This window comes from Danio rerio, chromosome 14 (assembly GCF_049306965.1).
Source record: "Danio rerio strain Tuebingen ecotype United States chromosome 14, GRCz12tu, whole genome shotgun sequence".
Classification (NCBI taxonomy): Eukaryota; Metazoa; Chordata; class Actinopteri; order Cypriniformes; family Danionidae; genus Danio; species Danio rerio.
Window position 1 is genome coordinate 43,270,068 of NC_133189.1, and position 16,363 is coordinate 43,286,430.

The 16,363-nt window shown below is 34.6% G+C and overlaps 1 protein-coding gene across 3 annotated transcripts in view; it reads left to right on the forward strand.

Moving 5' to 3' along the window:
• Positions 1–14,449, forward strand: part of fbxo38 (F-box protein 38) — a 32,787-nt gene extending 18,338 nt beyond the window's left edge. For 2 of the 3 annotated variants that reach the window (NM_001433086.1, XM_005169601.6), the window contains 7 exon segments: positions 2,150–2,250; positions 3,585–3,687; positions 3,792–3,958; positions 7,445–7,590; positions 8,336–8,439; positions 10,910–11,023; positions 12,966–14,449. In NM_001433086.1, coding sequence (NP_001420015.1) covers positions 2,150–2,250; positions 3,585–3,687; positions 3,792–3,958; positions 7,445–7,590; positions 8,336–8,439; positions 10,910–11,023; positions 12,966–13,144 — 914 coding nt within the window. In that variant the 3' untranslated portion in view covers positions 13,145–14,449. 3 annotated transcript variants of the gene reach the window in all.
• The last annotated feature ends 1,914 nt before the right edge of the window (positions 14,450–16,363 follow it).

Here is a 16,363-nt window from a genome sequence, read left to right on the forward strand (position 1 = left end):
TTAATTGGTATATTACTGGGTTCATACGGTCATGCAAAACCTGGAAATGTCATGGAATTTTGACATGGCATTTTCCAGGCCTGGAAAAGTTTTGCAAAAAACAGAAGAAACCCACAAAGTTTGGAAAAACAAATATCTGTACAATTGAAAATAGGTTATTTACTACTTTTCTGTCCTTGGCCAATCACATACTCTCACATTATTAGTGCGGTGTAAGCATTATCTAAATCAACTTTACATAGATATTAATTTAAACTGAACTAAATAGATTGTTGCGTGTTTTACGATATGCTGTTATAAATTTGAACATGCAATGTTTTTCTTGTACCACACATATGTAGACATTGCATGAAACATTAGGTCATGAAAATTTACTTGAAAATCTGGGCAAATATCATGGAAAAGTCATGGAATTTTGGTAGTAACAATGTGTATGAACACTAATATTTACTTTTGGCCCACCCCCTCAATCAAGTTTGGTTTTTGGCCCTTTATAAGAAATAGTTTGGGCACCCCTGTACTAGAAAAACACAATATTAAATGGGAAACAGTGGTCGTAGCTTGTTTTTGCTTTTGCTAGCTGATTGGATATAGTAAAGTAAGCATTTCTATCAGAAAGAGTGGAAGAATGATTTCAGAGGTGTTATACAAGCTAAGACACCTCCTCCTTACCATTTCTGTTTGTTGTCATAGTGCTGTCTAAATGGACCGTTTGAAGGGTGTGGTTAAGTATGTTAGGCACGCCCAATACTGACATAATCTGAGAATTGAACTGAAAATAAACAGGAAGTGCACTTTGTGAGATTTCAGTGAAAGATTACAAGGGCAAACCATGTTTTTCTTAATTATATGCACAGGTTCACCACAAAACTAGCAATGAGCTAACAAAATCAAGAAGTAATTTTTTATCTCATCTGTACTTTAAGCTTTGGGAGATTCTACTTTATCACAAACAGACTGTTCTGTTGCTTAGTTACGTGTCAATCATCTCTTCACATCCTCCACATTTCTTTTCTGATTAGTATCCTGCCTTGTTAGAAACAAAGTAGCAGGTAAATTCACCATTTGCAGGTCTTTCATGCAAAGAAATCTCCTCATGATTGCGTAATTATACATTTAAAAGTTAATAATGACCAAACATGTCTATATTATGAAAATTCGCAATGTTGGTGCAGATGAAATATAATGCGAATGACATTAAATGTTTTTCATCAGGTTAAATATTAATACAGTTAATCACTTTACCTAAACCTTCCCTTTTAATCCTGGCTCTCATGCATCAGTTTTTTGGGAAGTTGGGGTTAACACTTTATACCTGTGATTGTAGTTACTATCAAATTCACATCCAGTGAACACAGGTCTGCTCTTCCCAGTTTTGTAAGTCTAGTTTAAACACTATTTGAAACACTAATAATTTTACGAAAACTATTTATTTAGGCAGCATAGTATGCAAATTGAAATGCAGCAAAATCAATTGAGCAATGGAAAAAGGCACAGTTGGGCAAAGGCTAACCCTTGTGGTGTACCATTTGTGCATAGCATAAAAGCAGATGGAGGAATGCAGGGGGTCTGGATTACTCCACTGCTAGTATACTAAGGCAGCTACAGTGTAGTATATCTGAAATGTATTATTATGATGTTGAGATTAAATGACCAAGATTGCTTTTATTTGATAAATATAGCAATAATAGAAAAAATGTGGACATTTTACAATAATTATTAATTTTAGGTTGATTGGGGTGATCTCTTTAGGGGATTGCATCTGGATAAAATGTCTTCTGCCTAAACTCGCTTAAAATGCTGACAGTCAAATAGAAGTGCCAATGACGAACATCAGCTTTATTTTAATTAAACTTTGCCGTACCCCCCAAAAAACATGTGTTTTGAAATGTTTCAAAAGTTTTAATCCCCACTATTGTGGATATGCATATTGTGATCTTGAGGCTGAAACAATGTATTATTAGCCTTAGTTTTAATTATGCTCAAAATAGTTTGCACTCATTATCATACCATTGGAAATAGTATTACTTTTGCGGAAACCATTATCTTATATTTACAAATACAGAGCTTTTTAATTGATTTTTGGTTCAGATTTTTTGAAGTTCTAGTTTGTTTATATTATTCCTCTTCACCTTTTTGATTTGTCCAGAACTGCCCAAAGCAAAGCCTCGGACCGCAGTGAAAAGGAAACGTATGGCAGACAAATCCACCAGTACCAGTGACCCGGTGACTGAAGATGATCACGTGCAGGTGGGTTTGTAGTCTTCTCTCACTTATCTTGATGTTTCTTTAAAGGTTTGTCACATCATTATCATTCTGTCATTTTTTTACTCACTCTCATTTTGTCTCAGAATTATTTTTAAAATGTCTTTCTCTCTATTTAATGCTTATTCAGCCCAAAAATGTTGCACCTTACAATAATGTATTAAATATATTAACTAGCATGAATGAACTTTACATTTGTTGGTTCTCTATTGTAAGTTTTTGTTGTCAACTCGCATTGCATTGCAACTAAATTTAACAATCATAAATTTGGATTTTATTTTAGCATCAATAAATGTTGAACAATGATTGATACATTTGGTATTGGTAATGTTAGTAATTATATTAACTAACATTTACTAATGAAACCCTATTGTAAAGTGTGACCAATAAGTTCGTAAACCTAAAATAGAGATTTAAATATATGTATATACACTATTTGACAAAAGTCTCGTCGCCTATCCAAGTTTTAGGAACAACAAATAATAACTTGACTTCAGGTTCATCATTTGGTATCAGAAGTGGCATATATAAAAGGCAAAGGCTTCTAGATTAGGCTTTATTTTACCAAAAAAATATGATCATGCCTTGATTTGTAATTATTTAATAAGGACAGTACGGTCTGAATTTGCTTAGAAAAAAGTCACTTAACAGAAATATTGTCCAGTATAAAATATAAAGTCATGGTGCAGTGAAAAAGAATGAATATTGTGTATGATTTCTGTGAGAATCTTGGGTCCATGCAGGTTCCAATAGCTCTTCTGCAGTGTTTGTGATGGTTGGGATGCAGTTCCACAGATGATTCATCAGAAAGTCTACCTTCTTTTCCAAATAATCAACTAGAAGTCAAGTTATTATATGTTGCTCTTACAACTGGGATCGATGACAAGACTTAAATTTAAACACTCAAACATTGATCTGTGAACATACTTCAACTTGTGAAAACCAATGAAGTTTATTATTGTCACATCAGTGTGTTTAATCTTCCACAATAACACATCAGGTTTGTTCTTAAGCGTTAAGCTGGTACAGATGAGTTTCTGCTTCTGCCAGCTTATTATTGTATATATGTGAATGAAAGCCATGAATAAATTAGAAAATTAGAATTAAACCATGTATTATTTGATCTCATTGAAAAACGTTTGAAGCATCAGAGTTTTGAGTATATTAATGTCTGTAAGATTACAAATAAATGTCTTAATTAGTGTTCCAAAGATAAACAAAACCTAATAGGTCTGACATAATATGAGGGTGAGTAAACAAAGTTTTTAGCTTTTGGTACTATTACCTACTGTTTCCACTATTATTATTTCTCAACACAGGTGCTCAGCCTTAAATCTAAAAACCTGGTGGGAATTACTCTGACAAACTGTGGCATCACAGACCTGGTCCTGAAGGAATGTCCCAAAATGATGTTTGTCCATGGTGAGTTTATGAGAGGAGAGCACACCGACATATTAAATACAAGTTCCTGTAGTAATATGAAATTTGATATAATTTTTTTTTTGTTTTGTTCGTTTTTTTTCCAGCAACACGTTGTCGAGTGCTGAAACACTTGGTGGTGGAAAGTGCCCCCATAGTGAACCGCTTTGACTATGCACAATGCAAAAAGCTGGACATGGAGCAGGTGCTGGACCAGATCTTGCGGATGCCCCCGGAGAGAAACCGTATCATCTACATGAGGCCAATGCAGCAGGTCAGCATTATTCTATAGGAGAACAGAGAGGCTGCAACAATCAATGGGTTGTTAAATGTTGTGTTGATGTAAGATCTTAAAAGCATAGTTCGCCCTAAAATGAAACTTCTGTCATCAATTACTCCTCATCCAGACTCGTTTGTTACTTTTGTCTGTTGAACTCCAAAGGAGAATGTTGGAAAAACAGTCATTGACTTCTATTGTGTGCATTTTTTTTCTCCTACAGTACTGTGGATGTCATTGGCTGTTTTCCAACATTCTTCAAAATATCTTGTTTTGTTTAACGTAAGAAATAAATTAGTTTAGAACGAGTTGAGTGAGTAAATGGTGAATATTTTTATTTTAAATAAATCAAAGATTTGAAAACTCTGTCATAATTTACTTTCCCTTTAATTGTTTCAAACCTTTTGAGTTTCTTTCTCCCGTTGAACACATAAGAAGATATTGTGAAGAAAGCTGAAAACCTGCAACCATTGACTACTGTAGTATTTTTTTATCGTACAATGGAAATCAATGGTTACAGGTTTTTAAATACTGTCTTTTGTGTTTAATGTTATAATTTTTTATAACCACTTGAGGGGGAGTAAATAGGGAGCACATTTTCATTTTTTGGGAAAATTTTTTTTTTCTTTAAGGCATGTTTTGCGACATTTATGTGCTTTGCAAACTTCGACAATTATGTTATTATGACTTATTGGACATTTATTTTTTAATTGTTGTGATAAAATATACATCCTTTTAAAGGCTTATCATTAGTAGGATTTTTGCAAAGAAATTTATTTTTAAAAAAAATTTTTTTTGCAAAAAAAAAAAAAAAAACACTGATAATTTCAGCTTTTTTCCTTCAGTGGTCCTTGGAGTATCTGGACACTTAAACTATTATCCTAACTGTACATCAAATCAAAACAGACCGATGTCCTCTTTTAAGCAGATTTTCAATGTCTTCAGTTGATTGTAGATTTTTAATTAGTGCCCTGATGGTGGAAATATGATTTTTTTTTTGCTTACAGCTCCTTTTTATTTTGTGAAGCTCAAATATCCATCACTGCACTTCAGATCTGTGTCCTTTGGTTTTACTCATTTGATGGATGAAAATGGAATTGAATTTTGGAATATATATATATATATATATATATATATATATATTAAGGGTGGAGCCGAACCCGAATACGGTATTCGGAAAGGCACGAATAGCGTGTTTTTACGAATACTTATTTCGAACAAATACTTGAAAAATTATTTGTATTCGGGAGCAAGAAAAACACTATATCAAAAAGCAGCGTTTCCTCATGAGACCACAGTGCATACCCGCGTGAGTGAGTGAGTGAGTGAGTGAGAGAGAGAGAGAGAGAGAGAGCGAGTGAGACGCTCAGTCGGAGGGCGGGGCGGAGGTGTCTGGCACAATCTTCTCCACAGATACAGACAGAGAAGGCTCGGCTGAGCGAAAAAAATTCTTATCTGCATCACTATTTTTGTTAAATAGATTTTTGTACCTTAATTGGGTTCCAGATGCAGTTTATAAGCTTGTAGCGGAGTTTGATCGGGATCGGGAAGTTTGCAACCAGGTGCTCTTTTTACGCAACGTTAGCTCTGTTAGCGCGGTAATTTAAACAATAGACTGTTGACAGAGTAACATTTACGTTCGTTTATAAAGGTTAAAATGATGCTTGTGCTGTTGTGTCGAATAGTATGCACTTATGGGAGTTATATGGTACGTCTACATTACTGTCTTTTGCAGACAGCAAGATATATGCTATAGGCTAGTTAACCTTAGCATAGCTTCCCGTCACTTTTTATTAACTTGAAACTCCTCAAATACATTTGGGCACCCGAATAGAAAAAGAGTGAGACTGCTTCTGAGCCATTTCTTGGTCCTCCACCAGTCAAAAAAGAAAAAAAAAAATTCTTTGTGGAAGAATTGTACAGTCAGTGGAGCTGCAGATAAAACAAACTGATACTGTAACGTTATAATGTGTGCAAAAGTGAAATCGGCAGAGACATTAAACATCTGTCAACATCTATGCATAATCATTCATTTCTTTTCGGCTAAGTTCCTTTATCAATCTGGAGTTGCCACAGTGGAATGAACCACCAATTTATCCAGCATATGATTTACGCAGTGGCTGCCCTTCCAGCTGCTACCCAGCACTGAGAAACATCCATACACTCTCTTTCACACACACACAATAGGGACAATTTAGCTTACCCAATTCACCTGTATTGCATGTGTTTGGACTGTGGGGGAAACCGGAGCACCCGGAGGAAACCCACGCCAACATGGGGAGAACCCAGTCATGGCTCGAACCAGCAACCTTCTTGCTGTGAGGCAACAGTGGTACTCACTGTGCCACTGCGCAACCTTCTATGTAATGTATTTCCACATGCACTAAAAGCATCCTCTCCTGATACTGTCTGTGAACCCCCCACAAGCATCAATCCCCTCAATCAGCACAGCTATGTTCTGCTAAATCCTCCACAAGCACCAAACCATCAACACAGCCACATTCTGCCCCAGCAAGTCAGTTTCAAACATAAAAAACAAAAAAAAACAAACAAACTTTGTGTCTGTTTTGTGGCAGGCAGATGACAATAGCAGGGCTGTATCTTTTAGTATTATATAGAATACTTTTGTTCTGCCAGATCTCCCAGGCAGGGTTTGTTTAGATTAATTTAGTTAATATTAGTTTTTGGAATTCTGTGCATTGGAAAGAAGTTCTTTCAGAAGAAGAACAGTTTTTTGAAGTATTATTTGTTTTTATTCTGTCTATTCAGTGTCCTTCAACACGAACGGTGGTGGTGGGGTTCATAATATTCACAATCGTATTTTATTAGTTGTTGGTTTAACCATGGATGAGATAATGGCTTCTATGTTATTTTCTTTTCAATGACATTTCTTATCACATGTTCAAAAACAACAACCAATATTGCATGTCTATAATTTATATAATGGGTAAAATTAAACAATACTTTCACTATAATGTAAATTAGAAGTGTAATAGAAAAATTATAGATTTTTGCGCCATTTTGAATTTTACTCGAATACAAATACAAATACTTTCCCCCCCCTCAACAAATACAAATACCGGCTGCTCTGCACATCCCTAATATATATATATATATATATATATATATATATATATATATATATATATATATATATATATACACACACACACACACACACACACACACACAGCGAGTACACATACATTATGTAAATTGAAAAAAATTTTTGGATGTGCATAATTGCAATTAATCAACTGACGCCACTAATTATTCGAATTTATTTGATGTTGATTTTGTTTAGTTTTTTTAGAATTCAGTAATTTTTTTAAACCACATGCAACTATTTTCCAGCAAATGTGTCATAGCTTAATACATATAATTTAATAATTATGTATAATACTTTTTGAGCCCTGTAAAAGCGTTTGGGATATTTAAGGCACAGTTTGTTGCATTTATGCTGTTTTCAACATTCCTCTCCAGATTGACTCTTTGGCTTTGGAGAAAAAGCTTTTCAGTGGTCCGTATCCATACCACATTGCCATTATCCACGAGTTCAGCAACCCACCCAATGTCAGGAATAAGGTGCGCGTTCGTAGCTGGATGGACACCATTGCCAACATTAGTCAGTGAGTGAACTGCATCATTCATAATACAATACACAACACTAAAAGGTTTCTTTACACTTTATTTATTTAAGAGGGGGAAAATTCATGTTGACTTTCCATGCCTGTCCTGCTTTGTATACAATCAATGAAGAGACCACTTCACATTTCTCTGGATTTATGATTTATAGTTATGTGTTTGAGTATAATATAATTTTTGTTTTATTCTGCAAACATCTCATGACATTTTCTTCCCAGTATAAAATACATGTTTTCATTTAGAGCTGTTTTTGTTTGTAATAAAATAATAATAAAAAAAGTTCTTCTTTATGTCTTTTAACTCATTATTTGTATTTGAAATTTGTAGGAAATGTTATCAGATTTGTTAATTAATTATAGAATTAAAACGTTATGATTTTTTACACAAGCCATACTCAATAAATCCAGTGAATATGTCTTTTAAGTTGTCTTTAAATTTTTATTTTTCATAGTTTTCATATGAAAAGCTTACATATTTTATTTCATCTTGTTGCATAGATTTAAAAATATATTTGTTTAGTGTTTTAGATGCATATTACAATCTCTATAAAGCTGTATTTTTGCAAAGTTGTAATAATTTCTAGTTTTTCAGTAGCGTACTTCTTTAGACTTATAATAATTCACAAAAAATGTACCTTTCCAAATCTGCTTCCTGCTTTGTCCACCAGATGGCACTGTTTTCTTACCATGGTTAACTCACCAAGCTGCTTTTTGTTTATCCTTTCACAAGAGAACTCATCAAGTATGAATTCTTTCCGGAGGCCACACGAACGGAAGAGGATGTGAAGAAGTATCCCAGCTATCCCTGGGGCAGAGACATCTACACATTAGAGGGTGAGAGGAAACAGAGCCCTTAGAGACCAGATCCAAACCCCCCTCACTCATTTCCTCTGGAAACATGGTCATACTGAAGAGTGTGAGAGAGAGCGAGAAATTTACAGTCATATTTACATTGCCCAAATCCCTTACATGGGGTTATTTATCTAAAAGGGATAGTTCACCCAAAACTGAACATTCCTTCATCATTTACTCACCCTTTACTTGTTCTAAACTTATTTAAGTTTCTTTCTTCAGGTGGCATGGTGGCTCAGTGGTTAGCAATGTTGTATCCCAGCAAAAAGGTTACTGGTTCGAGCCCGGCTGGGCCAGTTGTTGTTTCTATGTGGAGTTTGCATGCTCTCCCAGTGTTGGCGTGGGCTTCCTCTGGATGCTCCTGTTTCCTCCACAGTCCAAAAACATGCGCTTTAAGAGAATTTAATAAGCTAAATTGGCCGTATTGTATGAGTGTGTGTGAATGCGAGAGTGTGTGGGTGTTTCCCAGTACTGGGTTGCAGCTGGAAGAGCATTCGCTGTGTAAAACATGCCGGAATCATTGGCGCTTCATTCTGCTGTGGCGACCTATGATCAATAATGGGACTAAGCCAGGCATGTTTAAACTCTGTCTTGGAGGGCCGGTGTCCTGAAGGGGTTAGTTCCTATCCCAATCAGACACACCTGGGCTAGCTAATTAAGCTCTTTCTAGGCTATCTAAAAACATCCTTGCAGGTGTGTTGAGGCAAGTTGGAGCTAAAATCTGCAGGACACCGGCCCTCCGTGACCGAGTTTGTCCACCCCTGGACTAAGCCGAAGAAAAATGAATGAGGTTTCTTTCTTCTGTTGAAAGCATAAGAATATATTTTCAAGAAAGCTTGAAACCTGTACCCATTGACATTTGTAGTATTTGTTGTTCTATATTAGTCAGTGGTTGCAATTTTCAGCTTTCTTCAAACATCTTCTTTTGTGTTCAACAGAATATAGAAACTCATAAATGTTTGGAACCACTGACTAACTAGTGATAAATGTACAGTTTTGGGTGAACTCTTTAAGGCAAGACAATGCAGGTGAATATGGTAAAAAAAAATAATGCTGGGCAATTTTTTTTTTGCGATTAATCATATGCAAAACAAAAGTTTGTTTTGACATATTTTAAGTGTATGTACTGTGTATATTTATTGTGTAATACACACATCCATGCGTATATTGCAAAAATGTGTATAGATATAGATATAAAATGTGTATGTCATACAAATAATACATACATTTTAATGTCTATGTAACAAAATTGTTTTGCATAGTTTTTTTTTTTTCTGTATGTTTGCATCACATATACATAATAAGCATATAAAATACACACATATATTGTTAAAACAAACTTTTGTTTTAGATGTGATCAAGCTTTGCCTAGCACTAAAAACATATTAGAGTCAAGGGTTTTACAGAGTGGATTTTGGAAATCTTTTGTTTTCACTCATCAATTCAGAAAATACTGGGTGGGGGAAAAAACATTTTTGTAGAATAAAACGTTTCTCTTTAGGCAAATGATGTATAAACATAAGCCTCTGTAAAAATCTTCAGAGTACATATATGAATAATTGGAAGGTTTAGTTTAAGCTAAAACAGAGATTTAAAAAAAAAAACTTGTTTTAAAACAAAAATAGATATTTAAAAATAGAATTTAAATAGAATTAAATATAAATTTAAATATTTTTTATAGAATTAAAAATAAATGTAAAAATATTTTGTGGTTAAAATGTACTGATTCTATTTGGTGAAGTATGACAAAAGCATTTAAAAGTATATTTTGAATTTGTTTGTTCTTTACTCTAGACTATGAAAATACTTAAAGTTGCTGTGAAGTGCTTTGAAATGTGCATTGTTATTTAATGTTTGACGTAATCTTAACCAAAACACGAAGAGAGGGTGGGACAGTAGCTCCTCCCCTTTTATAAAAACAGCCAATAGGGTTTTGTTTTATCACAGCTCTTCCAGTGAGAGTGATTGAGCTCAGCTGCATCAAATGAAAAGCAAATTTGAATTGTCTTAAAGGGGGCGGGGCATGTCAGATACTAGAAAGCATTTGATTGGTCATGATTTGATGAGAAACTGAAGTATGAGGTGACGTGAAAAAAAAAAAGTTGATCCATTTTGGCGTAATTGAAAAACTACAAGCTTTACATGTTTATATCAGTTTTATATCTTCTAAATGTGAATTTTGTCACTGTTTTAGAGTGCACTAGCTTATAGATATCCTAAAAATGAACAATACTGATGCTAAAAATATATATATATTTAAATTTTATGGGACCTTGAAACTCAAAAAAACAGAAAATCTGTTTTTACCTGCTGTGTCTTGCTTTAATGGATGAGAAAAGTTGCAGGCTCCATAATGTCAAATCGGCCTGTAAGGATGTGCAGGATGCTTTTCAGTCTAATGGAATAAAAATAGTAATAACATTCAACCTTTCCCACACTCCCTGTGCTTTAGGGGTCGTGGATGGGGCGCCGTATTCGATGATCACTGATTTCCCATGGCTTCGCTCTTTACGCACAGCAGAGCCCAACACTTACGCTCGATACGACTTTGAAGATGATGAAAGCAGTAAGTGATGCAATGTCTGTCAGGAAATAATAATGGTCAGGTGTTAATCTTTAACACATTGATGTTAAATGATGGATGAAGTCTTGCTCAGTAGTTTAGCATGAATCTTTGTTATTAACAGTTTAGCACTGATCTTCATTATAGTTAAGCTAAAATGTAAAGTTATCATTGTTTACTTCTTTAAAAAAGTGCATAAAAAGAGCTTAATCTATTTTATTTTCAACTTTATGCTTGTAATTTTTTTAGTTAGTCAACAAAAATCTAATTATATAAATTGCTCAGCATATATATATATATATATATATATATATATATATATATATATATATATATATATATATATATATATATATATATATATGTATATATATATATATGTATATATGTATATATATATATATGTATATATGTATGTATATATATGTATATGTATAAGTACACCCCTCACTAATCTATCTTTTAAATTCATATTTTAATAGGAAGCATACATTAGATTGGTCAGTACTGAAGACAAATCTAGAGGTCCAAAACTGGTACACCCAAATTTTTATGTTATAGAAAAATATTAAATTCAAAAAAATTAAGAATTTAGTAGAAATTTTGTTGGTTGTAAGGGTTTGTATTTTTCTTATATATATATATATATATATATATATATATATATATATATATATATATATATATATATATATATATATTGCTTGAATTTAATTACATTGTCTCCCTATTTCTAAATGTTTGGTGACCAAAATATTATTTTATTACATATATCTGTTTAATAAAACTCAGGGTTCATACGGTCAATAAAAACCTGGAAAAGTCATGGAATTTTGACATGGCATTTTCCAAATTTGGAAAAGTTTCAGAAAAAAAGAAAAACCCACAAATTTTTGGAAAAGTCATGGAAAACAAAAATCTGTTTACTTAAATATAGGTTAGTTGTCATAATTTCTATACTGTTATTTGCCAATCACATACTCTCATATTATTAGTGTGGTGTAAGCATTATTTAAATCAATTTTACATAGAAATATATATAAATTGAAACTAAATAGATTGCTGCGTGTTTTACAATGTGCTGTAATTTGAACATGCAATGTTTTTCTTTTACCACGCATATACAGACATTGCATGAAACATAAGGTCATGAAAATTGACTTGAAAGTCTGGGAAAAGTCTTTAGTAGTAAAAAATGTGTTTGAACTCTGAAATCTGTTTTGTTTAAACACACCAAAACACATTGCCTATATTCACTAACAAATGGATAATAATAATTTCAAAACGGGGTCTGCTCAATTATTATGAGCACTGTATGAACTTGAGGGTCCTTGCTAAATAAGTATTACTTATTTTAAAAATTGAGTTGTTACTGGCCTCAATGTTTTAAGTAGCCTTATGCATACCGCTATTGACAAATCATTTAATCAAGGGTCCACTTCAAAGTTCTTAGTTCCTCTGTGAATTTAAACCTAAAACATAATGTTGGTTTTGCTATTCTCATTCATTTAGAGCACAAAAGGGTTTTTTAATATTTTAATAATTGTGTTAAAGTATTGCCAAATTGCTTTCTTCACTTTTTTTTAAAACTAATATAAACATACTGTATCTGAAAACATTCAGTTCCGTTCTCTATTAGTACCTGTAGGTAGATTTGTTCATAAAAAATAAAATAAAAGGCATACATAAATAACATTTACAATAATAATATAGGCTGGGACAAAAATTAAAAGTTGAAGCAAGGTGTACAAGGACAATGAAACCAAAAATAAAGGAATTTGTGGAACTATACATTTTTTACATTGAGCCAAACAAAAAAAAAAAAAGAATACTGTGATTTAAATTTTTTTCCTTTTTTGTCAAACATCATTTGGGAAATATTTAATTGATTATTTTTTTTACTGTTAACAAAAACAACACTCTTTAACATGCTTCTTCCCATCAGCCACCATCTATGCCCCGCGGCGTAAAGGCCAGCTCTCTGCTGACATCTGCATGGAGACTATCGGTGAGGAGATCTCAGAGCGACGGCAGACATGTAAGGGCGTTTTCCAGCGCGTGGTGGTTGTCTTCATCCACTACTGCGACGTTCGAGGAGAACCAGTGGAGGACGACTACATCTAGGTCTGAATCGCTACTCATTCGTAAGACCTGGAGACGCTGGAGAAAAAAAAAAGAGATGCCAGGCTCTGAGGAACAGAGATGCAGGCAGGCATTTGACATGAAACGGAAAGAAAGGCTGTTGTCTTTTTTTTTTTTTAGGAGTTCATTCTAGATTAATGAACTATAGAGTTAATGGCGTCATCAAGCTGCTTTGCTGGCGAATGATGAATGGCAGCACACGGACAGTAAGGAAGGGTGAAAGTGTTAGCAGTTGCTATATTTGTGCACATTGGTAAAAACATGACAGAAGGCATATGAAATCACTTGTTTAGTTTTTGTTGGAGACCGAAGAAGTAATTTTTTTTTTTCAAATCCAAGCAGAGTTTTTTTGGCCATTTACTCTGTGTGTGTCTTCACCATTATTGGGTTTTCAGAGACATTTAGTTTGAGCATTTTCATATATTACTTTTTTCCCCCTTACATAGGTTGGCTTTTCACTATTAACCACACTGTGAGTCAGTTTAACCCAGAACCTGGTGAAGAGATTAAATATTGCTTTGCCCATGAGAGGAACGTGGTGAATAAATACACCTCATTTTTCTCCCCGTGGTCTTTATAGAGCTTAAAAATTGTGGGACGAAGAATTACTGAGAGTATTTTATGCACAACTTTTTCTTTTTTTAAATGTATTTTCCTCTAAGTTGAACCCACATTTGTTTTATTGAACTCCAGTAGAATAGTTTTAAATCCAAAGCACGGTGGATAAAGTTGTCAGGCGTATCCCTTATTCATCTTCTGATGACTTGACCACATTCTCTTCTCTCCTTACAAACTCGCTCTTCATATGGTTAAGCATCTTCAAAATGATAACCTACACCAGAGGTTTGTTAGTTTGTTACACCATTGCAAGTTTCTGAACTGTTTCTTTCCTTCTCCTTTACTAGACCTTCACTTCATTGCTTGACCCGACAAATTGGAGTAAAATAAACTGCACAATGCGTTTTAACTGCCTGCTTGGTGCAGAATAGCTTTCACTAGATTGTGTTTGTGATGAGCGGTAAGGAAAACTAGTCTAATTTGGAGAGGATTGTAAGTCCAGGAGCGATTGTTGCTTGAAAACCTCCTCCTAGCTGCTCTACTTTGTCTTTTCTGGGTGACCCACTCTGTCATGTTTAAAAGCCAAGAAACACCATGGATTAAATCTGCATCCACACCGAGCACTGCAGAAGCACGTGTACAAAGTCTCTGTACAGATATTCTGTATTTAAATGATCTTCTGAGATTTGTTTTATATGTTTATATAAAAGAATAAATATTTCATTAAGACTCTCGGTTGGGTTAGTTTTTTTTTGTGCGCGTGGTTATGTATGTATGTATGTATGTTGTATGTATGTATGTATGTATGTATGTATGTATATAATGTGTGTGCGTGCGTGTGTGTGTGTAGCATGGTTGTTGTTGCAAGATAGTCTGCCTAGAAGAAGTATTTCAGAAACTGCTGATCTACTGGGATTTTCACACATAACCATCTGTAGGGTTTATTGTAAATTATCTGGAAAAAGAGAAAAAATCCAGTGAGCGGCAGTTCAGTGGGGGCAAATGCCTTGTTGAGGTCAGAGGAGAATGGCCAGACTGGTTGGAGCTGATGGAAAGGCAACAGCAACTCAATTACCCACTTTTTACAACCGAATGCAGAAGAGCATCTCTGAACGCACAACCTTTTGAACCTTGAAGTGGATGGGCTACAGCAGCAGAAGACAACAACGGGTGCCACTCCTGTCAGCTAAGCACAGGAAACTGAGGCTACAATTGGCACAGGCTCACCAATATTAGACAATAGAAGATTGAAAAAAAAAGCTGCCTGGTCTGATGAGTCTCAATTTCTGCTGCGACATTCAGATGGTAGAGTCACAATTTAACCCCAACAACATGAAAGCATGGATCTATCCTGCCTTGTATTAATAGTTCAGGCCTGGGGTGGTGGAGTAATGGTGTGGGGGATATTTTCTTGCCACACTTTGGGCCCATTCGTACCAATTGAGCATTGTCCATGCATTTATGACCACATTGTACCCATTTTCTAATGGCTACTTTCAGCAGGATAATGTGCGAAACATCTGGTTTCCTAAACACAACAGTGAGTTCACTGACTCTGGACTCAAATGGCCTCCACAGTAACCATACTTAATCCAATAGAGCACCTTTGGGATGTGGTGGAATGGGAGATTTGCATCATGGATGTGCAGCCAACAAATCTACAGCTACTGTGTGATGCTGTTTTGACAATATAGGCCAAAATCTCTGAGGAATATTTCCAGTACCTTGTTAAATCTATGCCACAAAGGATTAAGGCATTTCTGAAAGCAAAAGTGGGTCCAGTCCGGTACTAGTAAGGTGTACCTAATAAAGTGGCAGGTGAGTGTATGCATTTACTCCTTTAATATACACTTGATTCTCCCTGAAAGACTTCAAAACAAGGTGTGTGGGAGGGTCAGTCTTTTAATTAGTGAGAAATTGTAAGCTCTGATTTATTTCTTTAATAATATTTATCATTTGAATGATAGAAAATCTAAATACAAACGTGAACGCCAATATTGTAAATACCAATGTGAATGCATGATATTTATTCACAGTCTATATGGATCGCGCCCTGCAGTTTATGCAGGAAAAAATTCAGTCAGCTGATCTCTGTGATGCTGTGTGTTTACACAAGACACTTTTTTTTTTATAAAATAGGTGTTTGTATTTACATGAAGTCTGAAGGTAAAATAAAATTAAACTCATAGTTTGTATTTTAATGGACACCTATGCACATGGAAGTTCATTAAGTTCACCGGCATATGGCAAGATTTTGTTAGATTTAATTTAAATACAATGAGCATGCATGTATTACACCAGGGGTGTCCAAACCCAGTCCTGGAGGGCCGGTGTCCTGCTGAGTTTAGCTTCAACTTGCCTTAACACACCTGCCAGAAACTTTCTAGCAGGGCCGGAGTGGGACTCTTTTTCAGCCCTGGAGTTTCAAGCCTCAGACCGGCCCACCTCAGTTCACCACTGACTATATTAAAATAAGGTCATTTCCAATTCAGTTTCTAATTACACTATCACATCTTTTTTTTTGAGAAAACTGCACTTTTAGAACTTCAAATGTTCAACAACCCTTACAGTATTATGTCTTAACAATAAAAATGAAAAAAAAAAAAACAATTGTTATTCAGACAAGGACTGAACCCAGGTTGG